Source organism: Cebidichthys violaceus, unplaced genomic scaffold (assembly GCF_023349555.1).
Source record: "Cebidichthys violaceus isolate CVI_PGR_0920_01 unplaced genomic scaffold, fCebVio1.0.p SCAF_21, whole genome shotgun sequence".
NCBI classification, from domain to species: Eukaryota; Metazoa; Chordata; class Actinopteri; order Perciformes; family Stichaeidae; genus Cebidichthys; species Cebidichthys violaceus.
Genome location: NW_027176384.1, coordinates 6,088,722 through 6,111,022, shown reverse-complemented (window position 1 = coordinate 6,111,022; position 22,301 = coordinate 6,088,722). Strand labels below are relative to the sequence as shown.

General features: G+C 42.8%; 1 protein-coding gene across 2 annotated transcripts in view; it reads left to right on the top strand.

The window, feature by feature from the left end:
• scube1 (signal peptide, CUB domain, EGF-like 1) overlaps positions 1-22,301 on the top strand; it is a 112,506-nt gene that overhangs the window by 72,721 nt on the left and 17,484 nt on the right. For both annotated transcript variants that reach the window (XM_068717061.1, XM_068717060.1), the window contains 3 exons: positions 4,534-4,650; positions 19,998-20,120; positions 21,997-22,113. In XM_068717061.1, coding sequence (XP_068573162.1) covers positions 4,534-4,650; positions 19,998-20,120; positions 21,997-22,113 — 357 coding nt within the window. The remainder of the gene's footprint in view (positions 1-4,533; positions 4,651-19,997; positions 20,121-21,996; positions 22,114-22,301) is intronic.

The window sequence follows — 22,301 nt, the reverse complement described above, 5'->3', positions numbered from 1 at the left end:
GAATGGTTTAATGTCCAGCTGGTTACTCCCTCAGTTTACCTCAGAAAGGTGCACAGATAGAAACAACGGAAGCTTCCAACAAAATGAAAAGTTAGCCAAAACTAATTTTGTTCAGGTTGAATTTGGAATTCACGGACAAGATTAAACACTTATTGATGTCCTAGTAATTGGATACTTACCCTAACCCTAACGATGTGATGACCAGTACTGTCTGTGTTTTAATGAAACGTTTGAGGCCTGATGTGCCTCCATCATGCCCGTTTGCATGAACAAACATACATATGTATGGATGCTGAGAGCGTGGAGAGCATCCCGCTGCTGCTCCTGCGCAGCCTGAACAGCAGCAGCGTGTTAGATTTGACACGGCCATCAGTTTGTCTGCTCCCTCTGACATGCAACGCTCCTGTCTCTGCCCCCGCTGCCGTCACACGGCGCAGTAAATCCACCGATCAGGACAAACTGATCTGCAAGCTAGGCTCTGATGAAAAAGGCGCTGCTGAGACGAGGACAGGATAGAGAAAGCGGCGGAGGGAGAATGGGGGGGAAAGGAAGGGGAGAGGAAGAAGTGTGGGGGCGACTTGATGAAAAGCAATCCGGAGACATTTCATAATGTAGAATTTGAAGGAGAATCAGGAGCCAGGTGCTGGACACGTGAGCATAGTGTCAAAAGAGAGACTCAGTGGTGCTACTGTTTTTGTGGCCCTGGATTCCAAATAAACCTCTGGACAGATGGAGCTAAGCTGAGGTGTGTGTGCATGCACAGTGGGTGTATCCATACAGCGTGATTCCAGGCCAGAGCTATGCTGACTGACAGCTGATTTAGTTGCCCATCACAGGGCAAAAGGGGGGGATCTTGTTGAGCGCTGACAGATGATCGTGCTCCTCTCACCTTTTCCCAACACTGCAGCAGTTGCTGTTACTTGGCACGATGCTTTAGTATACACAGTGCACATCGTTTTCTCTCACGCTCTCCAGCTTTAATCAATAGAACGTGTGTCCTCCTCTCACGGAAAGAGCGGTCAGCGTTTCCAATTCAAGGAGTGTGACGGACATGTGTATACTTGCTGTCTTCCCTCCCATTCCTCTGCCCCTCGCTGACACATTGTAATCCCCACAGATGGAGTCGCCGCCCTTGTTCTGTCTGCAGGAGGAGAGTTGTGTTCAGTTGCGTTCATGATTCCAACCTCCCCTAACCGGAAATGTTCCCCTTCTTTTTTTCATATTGATTTCATCTAGAGTCAAAGAACCTGATGACTGGTCTTTATCATCTAAGTATCCCAAATGAAATTTAGAATAAAATAATTCGATTTTCGGCTTCATCACTGATCAGAATTCACAAGTTAACCACAGAGTTGCCGACCCACCTGTGTGAACCTGGTGACATAATACAGAAGGGAGTATGGAAATGTCTAGTTACTTCATGATCTGTTTCATAGTTCATCAATTATGATCAACACAAATTAGTGGAATTAAATGAAGTTTGGGAATTGACTCAAAAGTCATGTCATGTCGATTGCACAGAATGGGCAGTTTCATATGAATACTTGAAGTGGAGATGAAATGAAAAATGCCTTTTTAATTGGTTTAGACATCCCAGGTCATATTACTTATCAATATATTTTAAAAGAAAATAATCAAAATTTCTTCATATTCTTTTATATAAAAATTCGATCATCTTTTATTCTTGTAAAACAATATCTTGATACATGACAAAATAATTGCTTAGGAAAATAAATGGAGAATTTTAAAGACAAATAAATTGAGAACAGGATTAGAATTTATAATAGTTAGGCAGTTAGGTTAGCATAGAGACTGGAAACAGCTAGCCTGAAGAAAATCAGCCTACCAGCATTAGATTTGCTTTTTAATTGTCTACAAACTATACAACATGCCCAAGTGGAAGATTTGTATTGGTGGAATACCACTATAAAATGGCCACTTGTTTCAGACCAGATCTGTTTGACTCCCTGAAGAAGGCTTGATGCTGAAGTTATAGTCATTAAAATATAGGCATATTAATTGTTTGCTGTGTTGTGCCTTGGCATTTTATTGTGTTGTCTTTCATTATATTCTGCTTGTTTTATTTGTCAAAGTGTCCATCAGGGAGACACTAATCACGACAAGTTGCTCCCTGGGCAATTCACAGCAGTCCACTGCTCCTAAATACAGAGGTCAGATTTTATGTATGTATGTCACAATAAAATAAAGTTAAAGTTTGAAGGTTGCTTGTCAACTAACGCAGTCTAAAAAATAGTGTTAATTTGTGAACTTTAGAGATGCTGCAAAAGGTTGACCTATTCCTTTAATCTTTACCACAACTGACTCTAGACATCTCTGCTGGAGCAGAAATGCATTCATTTTATAATATACAATAATGCGTTTATTTTGAATAGAAAGACCACGACACACACTCGGTAGATTTTACTGCTTTATTACTGCTTTAATCAGCAGCTCATTTCTTCATAGTGTCAACAGTCTCAGCAGAAAATACGTGTGGTGTTTGATTTGATCTTCTACTTTAAAAAAGATAAAAAAGTTTCCCAAATAAACACCAAAGAATGATTAAACAATAAACTAACAGGCCAAAGCAATGTGATCAGAATCCATCATTGGTGATTCCTAATAATAGAGAAGTTCACTGCAGAAATAAGTGCGGCTGCACAAACACACACACTCACACACAAACCAGGCTAGGATGGAAATATGCAGGGTTAGATGGAAGGTGTAGAGGCTTTGAGAGGGGGCTGAGGGGGTTATGAGGGGCTCGTCCAGCACATCAATCAGGTCCGGCGGTGCGTCTGTGTTCCCGTGCTTGGTCTGGCCCCGGGCTGTGCTGGGGCGTGGCCTGTAGGGGGGTGCTCTGAGCAGGACTGTGCTTACCCGGCCTCACCTAATGATAGGGCCAACTGTACTCAGTATAAATCACTCTGACCCATAAACACCACCTCTGCACACATCAAGTCCACTCACATGCACTTGTACCTTTACACACACACAAAAAGTCTTATTGACTGTATACACCTGTGCAGGCATGCAGACCTTAAACTCACGTTAACGTAACAATACGCATTCCCACACAGTTGACAAAGACCCGACCTCGGGAGTGGAGAGGGGACAGGGGTCTTCTGTCTCACTTCTGTCCTGCCTCTTTCTAAAACACTTCTCCATTCAAGACAGAGTTTGAAAATAGCCTCAGAACTTCTCTTCCGGAGAGAGAGAACTAGACATGAAAAGGATTGCAAATGTTGAACACAGCTTTGACGAATAAGCACAGCGAGGAACAAATGCCGTCCAGAAAGCAGAGATTAAGGGAAGAAACTGTGAGATTGATGTTGTTTGGAGCCGCGCAAAGAAACACAAACAAATCCACAAACACCTTCCTGTTTCTCCATAGAATGCCACCGCCATCTTGGCTCTGATGCAGTTTGTGACTCTGCATTCTGAAAGGCCATTATGCTAATGCATTGACCTCTGGACGTGGATGTGTTTGCCAGCCTGAAAGGGCTTTTCCTATTCCCTCTTCACTTCTCTTAGGCACACAATCTCCTGGCGTTTTAATTAAATGGGGAAAAACTGCCAGAAAGGAGGGGCACATCCATGATTTACTTGTTGCTGTTGTCCAGGAAAAGCCTTTGAATTCCAAATGTCAACTTTGTAGAAAACAAAGAACTTATTTTTGATGATGTTATTTAAATTGAACCATTTGGGTAAAAAAAACCCATCTAGAACATCCTCTGGAATAACTGAAGTCAGACCCACCAAAAGACGAACAGCTACCAACTGAAACGTCCTTATTCGGTGTAGTATTATTGAATCCCTTTCAACAAACACGAGTCAACATCATATTTCAGCCTCCTCAGCACTTCTCAGGCCCCATCGGGAAAGTGTGTGCTGAGCTTTGCTAAAGCAACAGTGGCTGGGCAGGTGAGCTAGAGTTACCATGAGCTGGTGTTTGTTTTGGGATCAGATCGGGCGAAGTCCCAGCAAACCTTTTATCTGCGCCACACACACCAACATTTTTTGTGGAGTAAAATATAAACGCCGAGTTCTGCCCAGTGTCTTCTAGACTTACATCACTCTACCTTGCACTAACTTTTATTTTTCTGTCTACTTACATTAACCCTTTCTTTTTATTTGGATACAGGACCAACCTTTGAGCCAAAGACTTCTTCACCCACCTTTTTCAGCATAGTGTTTTTGTGTTCTTGTAATGACGCACAGCTGCCAATGATAAACACATCTTGATTGTGACTTTATGTGTGTATGAACACTGTATTCGTCTTTGTATGAAACAAAATGCTGTGTTGTGATGTAATTTCGTAATCTGTGTGTTGACAAAGCTACATGAGAAAACATGAGAATACATAACATCATACTGTTTTGCTGTTTGTGTATTTTTCAACCGCATGAAGTTTTGTCTCAACCCACATCACCCTCCCGTTTCTTTTTCATGCTGCTTCCGAAGCGGGGGTCACATGTTAACACCCCCTTCTCCTCTCTCCCTCTCTCCAACTCTGTCCTGCCATCCTGCAGAGACCTGCGCCGTGAACAACGGCGGCTGCGACAGGACGTGTAAAGACACGGCCACAGGGGTGCGCTGCAGCTGCCCCGTGGGATTCACTCTGCAGCCTGATGGCAAAACCTGCAAAGGTCAGTAGATACACGAACATGTGGGAACATGCACGCGTGTGCAAGCATGCTGTGTGGGCGAAGAGTCCCACGGCTTTACCAACACAGTCTCACGGCAGTTCGTGAAATAGTCATAAAATGCAATCTCTTTGTGTCGATCGGCACAACTTCTTTTTTGGGACAACAAAGTTAGATTTAGGCAAAAAACAAAAATGCTGAGTAAGATTTAGGGAAAAATGTCACAAACAAGGTCAATGTCTAACCTCAACCAACTGTCTCAACGAGCTATGCAGAGCGGGTCTTGCCAAGAAATGCAGTGGGATTCGTAGGGATTCTGCTATGACCGGTATCTGAGTGATCCAGAGCCAAACCAGACCCCCGCTATCCGCCTCACTTCCAACCGCATAGAGCTCCGGTCGCGGTCACTGCTGCCACTTGTTGTTGTTGACATTGCTTCCGAGCATTTTTTCCTCTTCCGCCAGCCTGTCACTGACGTCAATGACAGTGGTCCGAAGAGAAGGCTGCCGCAGCGTGGGCCTACACATCCCTACCATCTTATTCTAGTGTTTCGTCTTTCCTTTTAAACAAACAGCCTCGCTAAATGAGGCTGACCTGTGGGTTCAAACAGTGGTCTCTACAGGCAGTGGGGCCTTATTCTCGTCAGGACTTGACACAGTTGTTCCCTGCAGACATACAAGCCAGTCTAGATTGCACAATTCTAGTACAATGTTTGCTCTTTGTTATCTCTCCTCCATAGCTCAGCAAGGAAACACTGTTCAGGTGTTAGAGTGGAAATTGTATACTAAAAAGACATTAACTTTAGATGATACCCACTTGATTTGATTAACTGCTAAAACCTCATATTTGCTTCATATAAACTTTTGACTGCATCTATTGCAGCGTTCATTTCAACACATGACTATTGTTTCTCGATATCGATACTGTAGGGTTGACTATTGGTGCTTTCTCAAAATATTAACACAATGACATTTTTGATAAATAATCATCAGTAATATAGATATAATGACTAAGTGGGTAAAGAACAGCTAGGACCAGGAAAAGACACTTTCGCTCCAAAACCTAAGATGATACCCAGTATATCACGATATTGATATAATATTGATAAATTGCCCAGAGCCTATCTCATGTCTCTTGGGTAAAAAACTACCTGTAGTTAACTGTGAGAAGGGTAATGATATGGATGGAGAGATGGATCGGGCGGGCACAATCCCACAGGTAACAGACGTGGTCAAGGAGATATGAGAGTCCTTACAGCAACAAGGTGCAGGTAATGTGACACCTGCATGACTCTTTTGTGCGTCGGAATTCCACGAGCATCGTGTGATGTGAGCTGGCTCTTTTAAATTGTATAATAGTGTACGCATACGTGTGTGTTCTGGATTGTGTGTGCGTGTGTGTGTTTGCAGACTGAGCGTCAGGCTGTTTTGAGAATGTGACATGTAGGTGTGTGAAATCCTGGAGCCGGAGCTGTCTCAGGCCTGGCAGGCAGACGACGCATCGGCAAACTTTGAGATGTTTGAACAGTGAGGCCCACGCTGCCCACTCTCTCTCTCTCTCTCTCTCTCTCTCTCTCTCTCTCTCTCTCTCTCTCTCTCGCTCTCTCTTTCTCCCCCCATGACATACTCACACAGGCAGCACCATCCAGCTGCAGATTGTCAGTTCATTTGGGAAAAGGGAAACAAGACAAGACAACACTTTTGGTTAAGGTTGGTTAAAGTTTGGGGAAGTTTGGTGAAGTTAAGGCCCGTTAATTTTAGGTTAAGGTCATGGTTTAGGTTACAGTAAGTTTTTAGTTAAGCTTAGAGGAGCTTTATCCTCATGGTTACAAAAATAACCATTTGGTTAAGGTTAAGGAGCGATGGTGGTCGCGGTTAAAAGAAACCAGCGTTGACTGTCAGTTGGAAACAGCATATGATCAGCGGTGTCCCGCGCTTAACATGCAATATGTAGTTTTCTGCCGCTAGAGGTCTCTCAATCAAAACAATAACAAAAGACGGAGTTTGGTGACCTGACGAAGTAGCATGGGATCATGGGAGCTGTCGTTGTCACTGCAGTCAGCTTCTCCCCATTAAGAATATCTCAGTTTTCATCGATCTGGAAGTTTTTACCACAGAGGTCTCCTCTAAACCGGTAAAAACACTGAATACAGCAGTTTGAAAAATCAGTGTTTCGTTTAAATTCAGTGTTTCTCCGATGCTGTTTGGCGGTCCATCAGACCCGATGTCACCAGACTTGAGGCCAATAGAGGGCTTTGTCACGTAAACAGATGTTGTTTTGGGCACATTGATGAAACAGTTGATTGTGTTTTCATGGGGAGACAGAACATATTGAACATGAAAAGCCACGTTCATGAGGCCAGCCGTTGGGCTCTAGAAGCCCCTCCAGCAGTATTGTCTACTGACAGACATTGCACTGCAGTTGCATGCTGGGGGAACATCCCGTCCGTCCCTCTGATGTCAAGTTCAAACCCAGAAGCTTGTGCAAACACTTCCACTCTGTCTCCCCGCGGTGATTTGTGGTCCTGACAGGACCCGACATTTACAGTGGTGGAAAAATGAAAAGTTTCCCCTCTTGTGTTTGGCCATGAGTTGAGTGGAGAAGATGGATAGTGCAGTCCAGCTGTGCCCCGCCCACATAATTTGGCTGTGGATCAGCCCCCCGGGCTTCATAAATCCCAGAGCGGGAATCAGTGCTAAGGGGAGTTGAGACACACAGAGGAGGCGGCGCACATCGATCAGTATCTATCACCTATGCACCGGGCAGGAAGACACACATCGGGTGTGCTCGATGCTGCTGTTGTACCTCAGCTAGATCCAGACCACGATGTGCAGGACTTATAGGATGTGGGAGAACATGAATATCGAGTGACATCAGATCTCCTAGGGGAGTTTCGAAAATCAAAATCTTTTTAAATTACTATAGGGAACTAAATATTCTGGAGCTGAGGTATAATGTACAAGAGGCAACCACATCAACTTCAAGGCTGAAAGGATTGTCAGGATGTAAACTTTTACTTTTCTTTGGTAAAATGTTTCCCATTCATGGTTTGCCCAAATTACCAAATATGTATTTTCTGTCCTACCTTTAATGTTGAGGTTTTGATCTTATTAGTCCAGGTTTTGAGGTATCTGTCTCTGGAGATAGGGAGGTGGATGGAATGATGTTTTCTGTCCTCATAACATTGAAAAATTCCTTTAAACCGCAATTTGTCTTTCCAAAACCAATGTCCCCATTGCTCACAGTAATCAACAGACTATGAACAGTTTTTCTTGGAATAATTTTCGACTGAACAAATAGTCCCTATCAGCATGGTCTGTATGGTGTTCTCATAGCCTGAATTGTCAATTAAGTTTTAAAGGTTCACGTTTGTTTTTGACATATTGCAAATACGTTTCTAATCCAAGTCCGCCTATAGGTTGAGGTAGATGGATGGGTCAAACGAACACAAGACTTTCACCCAGGAGACAGCTGTTCATGTCAAGTGTGACACCAAAAGTCACTTGTAAGTTGCTAAGAAAATTGTTGACAACCCATGCTGTGGATTATCCAGCGGGACAGGGACATAGATTCTTTTGAACTTTTAAGTGTAATTTTGCAGTTCACTGTTGGAACAGAAGCAGAAATTTGAAATACTGTGCATGGCTAGAGACCACTAGAGGTAAGTCAGTGTTTTTTGTAGTTTTGGCCATCTGACAATCCAGATTTAAGGATTTATCTGATAATCAGCAGTAAAGAGGCAGACAGAAAATGAGTGAACGATGGTGCAAGACATGCAACAAAATCTCCCCGTTTGGACTTTAACAAGGGATGTTGCAGTGACCTGGTCAGCTTCTTAACCCCTTGGCCACCAGGATGCTCCCATCTAAACACTTTTGTGTATAGATGGGAGTCTATCCCATCATGCAATTGACAGAAGGCACGTTACCCATTCTTAAACTGCATGTCTTTGGACCTGGAGGAAGCTGCCAATGCATTCAAACTGTTGCTGTAAGGTGACTGTGCTGTTTTATTGACGGTGCCTGAAGAACATTTCGTAAATGCCCCTGTATGACAGGGGGCTTCCTGTAACCTTGGCAACAGCACACATAGGTTGCAGTGGCTCTCTGAGAGTTAGTGAATCAATATCTCCTGCTGAAGCTTATATATGTGTGTGTGTGTGTGTGTGTGTGTGTGTGTGTGTGTGTGTGTGTGCGTGTGTGTGTGTGTGTAGGCGCGTCGACTCCGGTAGCACATGTAATCCCAGTCGTGTTAGCAGTGTATCGTAGGACGCAGTATGAAGTATAATTGCTGGCATTTAGTAGTTTACCGAACATAGTAGTTAGCGGCAAGATAAGTGCCACACTGTGAGGTGGTCTCGTCTAATGTGCCACTGAATTGCTTGATAGAGAAAGACAGCTCTTTCTAACTCTCTCCCTGTCTGTGTAAACCTTGCTCTAAAGCCAAGGGGATGTGCCCTATCATGCCTGTCTATCATAATCATTTCAATATAAACTATGTAGGGCATGTTTAAAACCCACCAGTCTGATAAACGCCCTTTCATCTGCGCTGACAGATCAGCCGGTTCAGCCTCTCATGATGACAGACACGCCAACGAGAGGAGGCGGTTCATCACTGGGCTCTAGTGCCAACAAATGGGTGAGAAAGAGAGAAAGAGAGAGAGAGAGAGAAAGAGAGAGAGAGAGAGAGGGGAGGAAGATTTTTTTTTTAACCCTTTCCAGATGTTTGATTAGAAGGTGCATGCTGGAGGAAGGATGAGTTACTGTTTGTGTGTGAGTCTGTTTTTGTGGGTTAATTAACACACATTGAGGTTGTGTGTTAGTCTGTGTTTTGTGCACATACTCCTTGGAGGCTGGATGTGTGTGCTTGCGGTTGCGTGTGGATTGCGTGTGGTCGGTGCACTGTGATGTACAGCACTCAGTGTTTATTGGCACCTGAGACACGTCTACACTGGCCTGAATTCCTCCTCCACCTGAAAAGACCTGAAAGTACACACACACACACACACACACACACACACACACACACACACATACACCACACTCAACACAATCAAATCAAACTAAGACAGGGACATGATCACATTCACCTGGAAACTAATAGCCGTTTAACAAAGGAACATCATGACCACTTTATGCATACAAACATGCACTTTGTCACAGTTGTCAGGTTTTCATCACAATTAAGAACAAGTTGTAATCGATTTTCCATAAAACCGGCAAAATAAATATGAATTATTATTATATTATTAAGAGTTTGGTGCATTTAGATAAACAGTTGGTGGTGCTAATGTCGGTAGTATTAAACCAAGAGGGCGCATCAATAGGATGTAGAGCTCCAATCAAAACTCTTATCAGTGGAAAACAATGTAGAAAACATGATGGAAATATGACATTTGGTTGTTTATACATGAAGGACAGCGCCTGTACCATTTTAGAAATATTTGTTGCAGTACATTACATTGGTTTTAATCATAGACCGTATGTAAGAAGTAGTTTTCGTGACGTCACGTTTTAAAGTTTGGCTTTTGGATTACGGCCATTGCCATCTCGGCTTTTTGCAACCAGTGAATGGAAGTGACTTTATTTGGACTGCTGCAGATAGACGTAGAAACAACGTATACGGCTCTGGTAACAACCTGTCAATCACAAGGTAGCCCCGCCCTAAAGCATACCCTGCTTTATGGTCTATTTGACTTTAAAAGGACCATAATTCACTAAATGAACATCATGCTGTATTGAAGAAGACTTGAAACTAGAGATTGAGACCATAAACTCATGTTTTCTATGACTAGTTTTCTCATAGACTTCTATACAATCAGAGGAGCCGCCCCCTCGCAAGACCCGAGGGTCCCCCATTTGGACGCAGAGTACATCAAAACTTAGAGAGTTTTGTGTTAAAAGTAACTGGCAGAGAACCCACGAAGAACGAATATAATGATGTTATAGTTCTGCAGAAACCTCAGCGTCCTGGGAACAACATGAACTAGGTCACTTCTACATGAGACAAACACATCTCCCATCAGCCAAGCAAACAAATAACAAAATATCATAAATCATACTCGATATGACTGGGACAGACCGGAGAAAACAGCTGCTACACTCCGTTAGCAACGTGCTACCTACGAACATGCAGCATGAAAAAGCATGTCCGCCTGACGGAGATTACGGACATAGTTTCCATTTCTCTCCCCGGTAAACCATCGCAGAGATATTCAGCTTCGAACACAAAAAGTCACACAGCTTTCATCGAATATTGTACTTACTTTTGGTCGAATCTCAGCGAAAAAATGGAATATCTCCGTACTTCCACTGCATGTATGTCCAGCTGCTGGTGCTCCGTGTGAATCCGTTCGATTCGTGTCTCTCCGACACTCCTCGGATTCTTGGGAGGGTTGGAAGCTCAGCAAATTAGATTTCAGAGATGGGACGTTTTTGAGCTTTATTGGCTAATAGTGCTGTCAATCATCTAGCTTTCAATTCCAGGCAATTCTATTGGCTCCTACGGTTCGAAGGATGTCTCAATGGTGAAAATCGGAGAAGGGGGGGCTGAGATACAGCCCTGAACAGAGAGAAGGGCTGAATCTGAAGCAGTATTTGACCTTAAACTAAACAACTAAAAAGGGCTTAGAAAGAGCTTAAAACACTGAAAAAAGGTCCAATCTTCTGTCTTTTGATTCATTGAACATCAGGAGTGATACATAGAAGTGATATAGAGTGTTTTTGAATTTAAAAAATATTTTTTTATTCAAATATTGGAATATTTGATCAGTTTTCTAATTTTATATGCTCTATATTTTATAAATGTTTCACTGTATCTATGTATAGCTGTGTATATAGAGCCTATATCAGTTGTTCTAGGAGCTCAGCATATTTAAAGTCTTGGATTTCCATACTTTCCAAAAAACAATATCCTAAAAGTGCTGTTTTTCCAGGGCGAGCTTTTGAGTTTTCCAAGTTGTGCTGTGTTCCATCCTTATCTTATGTGAACCTGTAACATGTATTCTGATAGTTCCATCATTTTTCTCATCTCAAAAATATATTAAAATTTTTTTTTTTTTTTTTTTAATTTTTTAATTTTTGTATTTACTTATACACTTAATTAGGTATTTCTTATCTTTATTCTAGCTGAGGCCTGCAAATAGGCCTCGTTTGTAAAAGGTTTTAACACATAGCATTGGCTTCACTTTTCAGAATCGGAGGTTGCCGCCTGGTTTTAATATTTGTAGTACTATCGCTGCTCTTAAAATCCATTTTTTTGGTGTGATAATACTTATGTGTGTTGGTACAATTTCTCTTAGAGGTAGCCTGGGGGGTTTTGTTGCCCCAGTGAAGAGTCACAGATAAGTGTCCACACTGGTCCTGGGCAATAATCCAGTCATAAAGCTGCGGTTTCCATTACCTTACATGACTGCAGCCCAGCCGGCATCCCTCGCTCCGGCCCAGCAAGGCCCAGATCACTGGCTGTTTTATTGTTGTGGTGAGAGTTTCCCTTGGCCCACATGCCCCTGCAGAGTGTTTGTTATTACACAGAATCGAGTGCTGAGGTTGTTTAATACCTGAATAAATACACGCTACCTCCCGGCCTGATGTTCGTCTTCTCCACCGGCATGACCCTACGAAGAAATCCAGCGCTCTCCAAGAAAACTAGATCCCCTGTACTCAGTCCGTAATTATTTGTAGAGGTTCGGGTTTCTGCAAATGTATTCCATTTAATTGCTTTTTACTGCAAATATTTGGTGAAACTATATTTGGTAAAACTCTCCACTGTGTGCAGCTCATACCCTCGAGGTATGAGTAGCACATTCCTACAAGCAAGTCTAAGTGACAAAGCAAGATCCTGTTGTATCCCTGGTCGGTTTGTTCCTTCTCAGTCTTTCTCTCAGGAACAAGGTAACCAGACAAGCCTCTTACATAACAGCCTGACCCTGGGCTTGACCTGTAGATTCAGGGGTCAGAGGTGAGGAGTTACGGTTCAGTCTATCCAACCTCATTGGTGGCGGTCGGTTTAGGCTTCAGTGCTGATCAATCAGGTCAGCTCCCCCGGTCTTTATCAGGCAGCTGAGCCCTGCAGCAGCATCAGGGTCCCTTCTGGAGTCGGGTTTCTCATTCCAAACACTGGACTTCTCAAACCCAGCCCCGAGGCTTACAGAAGAGCAGGCAGGGGGGTAGAGGACTTGTTTCCTTTGGCCCAGGTGGATATTAGCAAGCCTTCTCATTTGGCCCTTAGCCTCCTTCTCAGCCAGAGCAGTGTATGTTAAAAGTTCACATCCAAAATATATAACCTGGAAGAAAAATGAATCCCCTCAAGGTCACCGTTCAACTACCAGTGGATTCACTTCAAATTCTCGTAGTGCAAAAGGCCTGCCGTTTGGATTACTGAAATATTGCATTAAAAAGTGCCTGAATATGTTTTCTAATCCTAATCAATTACTCAATGGCACATCAAGCAAACTTGCTGCTCTAAGGCGCTGTTCACACCTGGCATTAACATGAATCTCGGGTGATCCGATCACAGGTGGACAACTCTAAGTACAGGTGTGAATGCACGAAAGGCGCACTGAGGACACATTGAGATCCGATTGCTCAGACCACATTCGGTGGTGGTCTAGGCATATGGCCACATTCTTTTAGCAGTGTGTGCATGAATGTGTCCTGGTCCACATTAAGGACCGCCTACTCAGACGTCCTCTAAACAGAAGTACGTACTCATTCACTTGTATCAAATTAAGTAAGCTATTGGTCCACAAGGTCTGAAACTAGGCCATAGAGATATATCACAAACAAACGTCTTTGGCAATTTGTGCTTCCTGGAACACACCCAAGAATACACACAGTCTGTACTGTTTGATTTCTTCTTCTTTTAATTCTCAGCGGCTGAGGCACAGGAAGTGCATTGCTGCCTCCTGCAGGTTAAAAACAACAACACAAATGGAAATGATGTACATGTTTATTTGCATATAGAGCGAGGAAGTAAGATCCGATCACAAGTGATCACTAGAGCGGCAATATAATGCCAGGTGTTAACTGCACTTCCTTAAATGGCCACTGCTGGCTCCAAAAGACAGTAAATCCCCATTGATCCCCATGTTGAAATGACCAACTTTACATGTACAAAACAGCCCGGTAAAAAAAACGTTCTATGTCTCTTCAGCTAATATTCCCATTGATGACAAATGTACTGAAGGTGAATATTATTAATTCATATAACTCACCCGTTAAAGTTACACATAATTTTTTGAATGAAAGGTAGGTGTTGTCAGCTGCTAGCTGTCTGCTCTACTGCGTCACTTGTCTCAGCCGTCTCAGCTCCTCCAGCGACCACCCTCTTTGCCCATTTTTAGAGTTAGGCGGAGTCGTCACTGCAAAGAAGGCGACGCCTGGAGCCTCCCACTTTGAGCTTCACAGCGGCTCTTCAGAAACCTATGGGTGATGTCATTGAGATGATGTCCATATTTGTTTCAGTCTATGGTGTGCACTGGCACACTTAGAGCTGTCAACTTGTGATCAGATCACCCAGGACACTGCGGGTGTGAACAGGGCCTAAGATATTCATGGTCCTGAACCTGAACCATAGCTGCTTCCTCTGCTGCTAAAGAGTGTCAGACAACTGTGCTCCTGACTGAAACCATTGCTACAGCAATCAGTCAGTTAATGGATTAGAATGCAAACATTTAACTTTCTTTGATAGTATGACTGATTAACTTCACAGCTGTCAGATACCAGCAAAGACTCTAATGTCATGTGAGTAAATAAGTGCATTTATATCCACCTCTTTTTATGTGCATTTGGAATTTGAAAAAAATCTGAAATATTGCAAAAAGGTTTTACTCTTGGCTGAGTTAGAAAAGTTTGTGTATTGATAAAAAGAAAATTTAACAAAGTGCAGTGAAGTACGTAACTTTAATGTCATTTAAGCTTCCGATGAAAAATTGAAAACATAAGATCTGTGTGGAACGATGAGGAGACTGTAATCTTCCTCACATTAATACATGAAACAAACAGAAATGTCATATTTCCTTCACATTTTACATGTTTTTTGCTCATTTCACATTTGCCTGAAGCTCATTATACGTCATTTCATTGCACCCTTTTCTTCTGCAATTGTTTAATAGCACCCAACTTGGATTATTAGCACCATGATGCTATACCAATGCTCCCAACTCCCAATTGCACAGTAGTGGATGCAAATATGCATCAGTTTGCTTTTTTTTTTCGCAGGTTTTCTGTAAATTCTGTTAAAATTTAAAATTTGAATGAAAACGGTCAGACCTGACAGGAAGACTCTCTCCTGGCTGGTGTGATGCCATCGCAAGATTTCATTTAACATTTTTATTTTATTTCATATTAAATAAAATAACAGCAATAAAGGTTTAAATATAGGACAAGTTACTACAATATGATGTTATGTTTTCATGAAATGGCCTTTAACAGGTATCACAACATTTTCTTAAATCATTTTAGAGTAATGTTGTTTTTTTAAATTTGTATTTATAGTCTTGCAACTTTTCATTAGTTATGTTCAATTGGAAATAGACAGCTTTTGCCAGTCTCTTTATTTCTTTATTTTGGTTGTTAATTTGCTCTTAAATCCAGCTTTAAAAAGGCTGTAAAAAGTACCACATTTGGCTGTTTTGAAACCTGTACATGCAAGCAGCAGCAGATAACCAGTCTGTCAGCAAGAGATTCGAAATGTCTGTCAGAGCTGTGTGATATTCAGAGAGTCAAACAGCTCTTGGTAAAGGGTGAAAGTATTGATCGAAGGCTGGAGCAACATATTGATCGTCTAGAGTAAATGTCAGAGATGGATCCCAGGAGACAGCCAGGTGTCTGTGTGTGTGTGTGTGTGTGTGTGTGTGTGTGTGTGTGTGTGTGTGTGTGTGTGTGTGTGTGTGTGTGTGGATCCTCGTATTGTGAAAGTAACGAATGAATCCTCTCCCACAAGGGCAGACAGCCATTTGTGGAGGAAACATTGAAGTGAGAGAAGTGTGCATGCTTTTTACCCTTTTGTGTGATCATTGGAAATAAGCAGAGACAATTCCCAGCGTGGTTTTTCCTCAGTCCATGTGAAGCACTAATTAGTTCATTAGGAGCATCTTCATGAAAAAACGCCTCAGGCCAGATGGCTTCTGGCGCCCCAGATGTTTGTACATGATGACATTCAGCTGCCCATTCATATGAACACTGATTTTACCCACAATTTTATTCTTCTGTTCTTATACAGAGAAAGCTGTTGTAGTATTTCTACATTTGTAGCCATGCCAGTGACATGGCTCTATGGATGTCGATGTGAGTCTTTCAGTCTGTCTAAACTAGTCTAGACTAAAATATCTCGACTATGAGATGGATTCCCATGACATTTATTTCAGAGTTTAAATCCTGATGACCTGATGACGGTTAATCTGCCACCACCAACCATTCAAAGATTTTACTTATCCAGTGAAATCTCAACAGCTACCAGATGGATTCTCTAACTTCTCATCTAGTGCCATCATAATCTGAATTAATCATATACAAAAAGTGTATGACCTGTAATTAATGGCGTTCCAATCAGTCTGAGTGTACCTGCAGCCTTGTGGCACCTGTGTCAGGGAGAACATGTAAAGCCTCGGACAGTCGTTCGGTAGACGCTTCCATTCATACTCCCATTGAGGGTCTGCGTCTGTCTGGCTTTCCAGGCATGCACATTTCCCGGTCCACACTCCATTCCAGTTCAGACTCAGACTCAGAATCAGCTTTATTGGCCATGTACGCTTACGCATACAAGGAAGTTGACTCCGGTTTTCGTTGCTCTCTATGTGCAAACACAGAATTTACAATAAACAGGAAAGATGTAAGCATAAACATTTAACGACTATGTACAATATAAATATAAATATATATTCAAAAAGTGTATATATACTGTATATATGAACATAACCCTATACAACAACAGTGTCAAGTTGATTGCACTAATGCACCAAGATGTTGTGTGCCAGAAGTTCAATGCCATTTGACTGTCATTGTATTTATTTAACAGCAAATTATTTAGATACAAGTAACTGTGGATCTCCTCGCACAAATTCTATTCAGAACAAGCATCCACTTTGTCATCTTATTCTTCCTCTTGGCAAACCAGCAAGAAGTGCAACACCACCAACTGGGCAGGAGTGTTGCACAAAACTGGAGGATGCATAAAGTGTGCGTGGTCACACAATTTGGGCTGCAAGTGCACGTCCACTTAGGGTTTGCACGGACATGGGCGGATAACGAAATATACATTTCCCAGACCGAAGCAGACCCTCATGGACAAGCGGGCGCGGAAAGTATGAATTGGTCTTAACTGTTGAGGCATTATTCTCAAAGTCGTCTCCTTGATCTAACTTGGATTTTACCTCATTCGTACTTCGCTTTGGACAAAAATATCTGATGAATATTGTGCTAATAAGCAAATACTAGCATGTTAACATGACAAACTACAATGGTTGCAGTGTAAACATTGATGAAAGCCCTGTTGATGGAGGTTAAACACCAGAGGGACAACTGACATTCTCGGAACTGCCCCACACGTCAGGCCACCCTTCATTCTCCCTGCACCCACTCTCCTGTGCTCTCTCTCCACTCACTGAACTTTATTATTTCAAGATGTGTGGAGGCTTAATGTATTTATTTAAGCTCAAAGCTTATTTAAGCTCCATTAAAGGTAATTATAGACCCCGTTATGAGGCTCAGGCATCCCCAGAGTGGCCATTAAGTGTGGGTAGCTGTGGCCGCTCTGCCAGTGTTTGTGGCTGCCAGAATAATTATGAAGTTGTGTATGTCTGCATTGGGTAGACCCAGGGTGGTATCCACTGTTTTTACATAGGCATTAGAGCGGAGACGTCGTGGGCAGAGGGGGAATGTTGTGGACTTGCTCACTTGCCAACATGCCTGATTCGAGAATCCAGTTTTCCTCAACTCCTGAAGCTGTTCTTCTTGTGGTTTCTGTGCCGTTTTTTCTTATCTGATTCCTTCAAAAATCACAAAACGGACAGTGTGTGGGTAACCTGAAGGGAGGGGAAAAAAAGCCATTCCTCCTGCTGTGTCACAGATAGAGATCAGCCTACCAGCTACTGTCAGCATGTCAAAGAAAAGAACAAGTAAGATGACCATGACTGATTTGAATCCTTTATCCAGACGGCGCTGCAGGTTAGACATGAGACAACAGAGCATTGGAGGAGCGAAACTGGAAATAAATTAAAAACAAGAGAGAGTCAGACAGGTAGGAAAGCACAAAGTCAAGAGGAGGTCATAGACTGGCAATTGAGAGCAGATCTGAAAGCTTCTCTCCTGATATGATATCACATTTCGGGATGTTAGACGTACACTTAAGTCTACTTGAACACCCTTACCTGTCCCACTCTCCTTAAAAAAACAAAACAGAGCCTTTCCTTCCCACCAGCCATGGGGATATCTGTTTCAGCCGAGCCAGATGGAGGGACAATCCCTCTAAAAGGCCACTGACAGGGCACAGCGGGACACACAGTTTACTACATTTTTACTGCACCGAGCAGCCAGCTCATTGTGGATTCCTGTCTCGGCTCCATATTTAGATGAAGAGTTCATTCAGTAGAAGCTCCCTGAGGATACAGACTGAGATGATCAGCCCAGAGAGGCCAGAGTGACTGATGAAAAAACATAGCGGCTTAGTTACTTGCTGTTTTATAAGGGCTCCTATCACGCTACACTGAGGGCCATTTGACAGTGTGTGTTGACTGGACCTCTCTGTCCTCTCACCACCTTCTCTTGACCCTGTTATCAGTGGGGTCTGAATTGATCAAGCTACTAACACACTCTCACTCCCGACTCGTCAAATGCTGACCAGTCAGTGGCCCTATGGCGCCCCTCTAACCCCTCTAGTGTCAGTTTTGAACGTGTCTGGGATGGAGTGTCAGTTTCCGCTCATTACATATATAGTGTCTTTTCAAAATAAACTTCTAACTACTTTTAGGTTTACTTACGCAACAAAACAAAAAGGTGCCAAATAATCAGGCCCAACCCTACATTAACCCGCATAGTTTCTATCCATGCCCGCCCCAAGCACGAACCAGGGCAGAAGTTACTTTCACTTTCATTATCCTTATGTTTCTCCTTTTCCTCTGTCTTCTTCTGAATCTTGTCTCCTCTACCTCCCTACTCCAACTTCTCCCCCTCTCTCCTCCCCCATGTCTCTGTGGTGTCTTGCTGGACTTATTCCCCAGCTCAAGGGCTTAGGTGTTAATCCCTCACAGTTTTCATCACTTAGAGCACCAATCAAAAAGGGTTTAGCCTGTGTAATCTGCTAGACTATTGTCCCCTCTCGCTCCTCCTTTGCTCCATGCTCCTCTCCTCGTCCTCCTCCACCCTCAACCTCTATACACCTCTTTCCAGCCTGATCTCTCCTCCTCTAGAAACAAAGTTTTTCCAGTGACAAATGGAATGTGGATAGGGAACACTTTCTATAAAAGAGAGATAAGGAGCAGCAAAATGTATTTATGGGAAAAAGCCAGTGGCAGTTTGGGTTCATCTGAGGATACCGAAAACTGGATGGTTGGGGTTTGCCAGATCTGGCAGCAGGTTTGCGGTTGCCACTGAACATGCTCCCTCGGGGCGGTTACATTGTTAGCATTTTAGAATATATGCCTCTGGATGGCTGCGCCACACCTGGACTAGAGGTATCCAGGTTTGTTTTACTATTTTAGAAATCAAATAATCTTGAGTTGTTTTCACCGAGTTTGTAGATTCAAGTGCTTTTAATGATGCTTTTTGCTTCCCCCTCCTCTCCTTACTTTCTTTTCTTATTTTTTTATTAAGACATTAAGATATAAAGATGTCGCAGTTCCTTCCATTACTAGATCTCTTCTTTTTCTCTCTTCTCTCTGCCTGACTGCATTAGTTCCAGGTAACTAGCATATCATGGGATGAGACAGGGATCCCTATGAACAAGCTGAACCTCCAAAGACTCATCCACGCTGCCTGCTGTAGCCCTGTTAAACCATAAAAACACTAAATGTTCCATTCCAGTACTCACACCACAATGGAACTCTGCGCCTATTTTGGAAAAGTCAGTAAAAAGATCAAAGGAGAGAGAAATAAATTAAAACATTGAATCACAGTGAACATGACGAATAGACTCAGCAAAGTCAGCATGTTACATGACACCACAAGTACATTAACTGTTTGGTGTGCTCCAGGGATGTCATGCAAACCGATACTTTGACGCTAAAATTCTGAAAACGTGACGGTACTCATTTTGTCTACACTACCTAGTAGGTACTGTCTTGTCTAAAATCCGGTTGAGCTTTGACACAAACCTGTGCCTTTGCTGATGGACCTTTCTGTTTCTCCACCCAGACATCGATGAATGCCAGGAGAACAACGGAGGCTGCGATCACTTCTGCAGGAACACAGTGGGCTCCTTCGAATGCAGCTGCCAGAAAGGCCATAAACTGCTCACCGATGAACGGACATGCCAAGGTCAGTGATCGACAGCTGTCAAATCCACAGATTATCACTGTCATTGGGCTCAACAGTCAGGTCTAAACACACTCAGAGGCAATCATTAGAACTTTCAGCTCTTTGGTTTTACTTGACAAAACTCAGAGACAGTACTTGTTTTATGAACCACATTAGTGGTGGCTTGTGATTATTTAGCTCGGTGGGGCTACAGGCATTGAGGACTTCTGACACACAGCAATGTTTTTGACTGTTTTTTCATGAACATATTGAATATTGTCTTGACATATTCCACTTAATGCATAAAGGCCTACTGCTTCTCTGATTGTTACAGCAATGCAAATCTTGCAATGCCTTGCATGCCATCTTGCTGTTGAATGCTCCTTTGTTTGCAGTCATCTACTGGAAACCTTTAATACAAAAAATACTTATCTTACTGTCAGTAATTAACTGGGGACATGTTATGGTGATATCTATTCGTTAACATTTTTTTTTTTACTCTATCCACCTGTAATGTATTCGCTTAAATGCTTAAAAGAGAAAAGGTCAAGCGTGCACAGTCATAGAATCTGCAGTTTGACATCCTCAGCTGGGTGTACAGTGCCACATGAGATCAGCGGTGATGTTTGTTCGTCCAAAGGCGGACTCCTGGTTACAAGTCGCAGCAAGCAAGAGCAGATGAACACAAAATTATTTTTGTTAAAAACACAACCACGGCCCAAAACTGCCAGCAGTGTGTACACGTGTGCGTATGTGTGTCGGATGAACTGTGCATCTCCGTCAGTGCATTTGAAGTCTTTAATAATGTGGTGTTGAGCGTTGTTAGCCACATCATGGCGTCAGCACCTGTTTCTGACACACCATTGCCACCGTACCACGCCACCGCTTTCTGTGCCGGTGAGCTTTTCCAGAGAAAATAGCACCTGGTAATACACACTAGTGTATTTTGCCAGAACTGGCACAGAAACCAATGCAGAAAGATGAATCATTTGCCATATTTGCATAAGAAATTTCCCCAAGTGATTCCTTCTATTCTAAAAGTTAAGAAAGAGTGTCAGCAGTTAGTTAAATGTCAGCAATCACTGTTAAATCACCTCACAGAGGATCACATCAGCCAAAACAACATGTATTTCATATCTGTTCCTTTTACCTTCAACAGCTGCAGAGTTCAGTTTACATGAACGTGGGCTAGCTCGAAACAGGCGACCTATTCCTTATCCCCACACAAACAGATGCCTGGAATATTTACCAAGCCAACATCCAGAGCCTTAACAACTTCCTCCACATGACAAACTCCATTATGACATGTTGTATTTTTAGCCCCTGTAAAGGGTAACAAGAAAAGGAAGGAGAGACTGACAGTGTCAACTGACATTAATAGGCACAAGCGTAGTACAGAACCGATTTAGACAACAAACTGGTTTGCTTTCTCATCTGAAAACAAAATAAAACTTAATAAAGAGACTTAAAGACTGACGACTTATCTGTAGGCACCCACACACAATGCATTGTGAGGCACTTGAGCCAATGCTTGCTTATGTAGTATACATCCGGGCATTTCTTGTGTACACAGAATCCACATATGATGCTATGTGAATGCACTCCATTCTTAATTTGTTCTCATACTTAGTATGAATAGTATGTTAGTATACAATTTCGAACAAAGCCTTTGTTGCTCTTTATACTAATGTTACGTCACCTGACTTCCTTAGCCCATTGCATTACTTTTTTATATGTTTAAGTACGAACAGTGGATGATAATAGCCAGATGTATGGATATGAACAGGAAAACCACTATCAGAAAATGAAGCCTAATTTGATGAGTCACTGACGATGATGCAGCGGTCACTGTCTCCAGTATTTCTCACCAGTTGTGTATCTCTCTGGTCTCCCTCAGACATTGACGAATGCTCCTTTGAGAGAACCTGTGACCACACCTGCGTCAACTACCCCGGCAGCTTCGAGTGCCTGTGCCGCAAAGGCTACATCCTGTACGGCCTCACTCACTGTGGAGGTGAGAGTCCGCTCAGATCCGTCACCGCTACTGCAAACCGGGCTGGAACTAGCCCGGTTTGCAGTAGTGGTTTGCAGTTTGCCCTAGCTGCGTGTTTGTGTGTGTGTGTGTGTGTGTGTGTGTGTGTGTGTGTGTGTGTGTGTGTGTGTGTGTGTGTGTGTGTGCGTCTGAAAAAGGAGTGTGAAGGT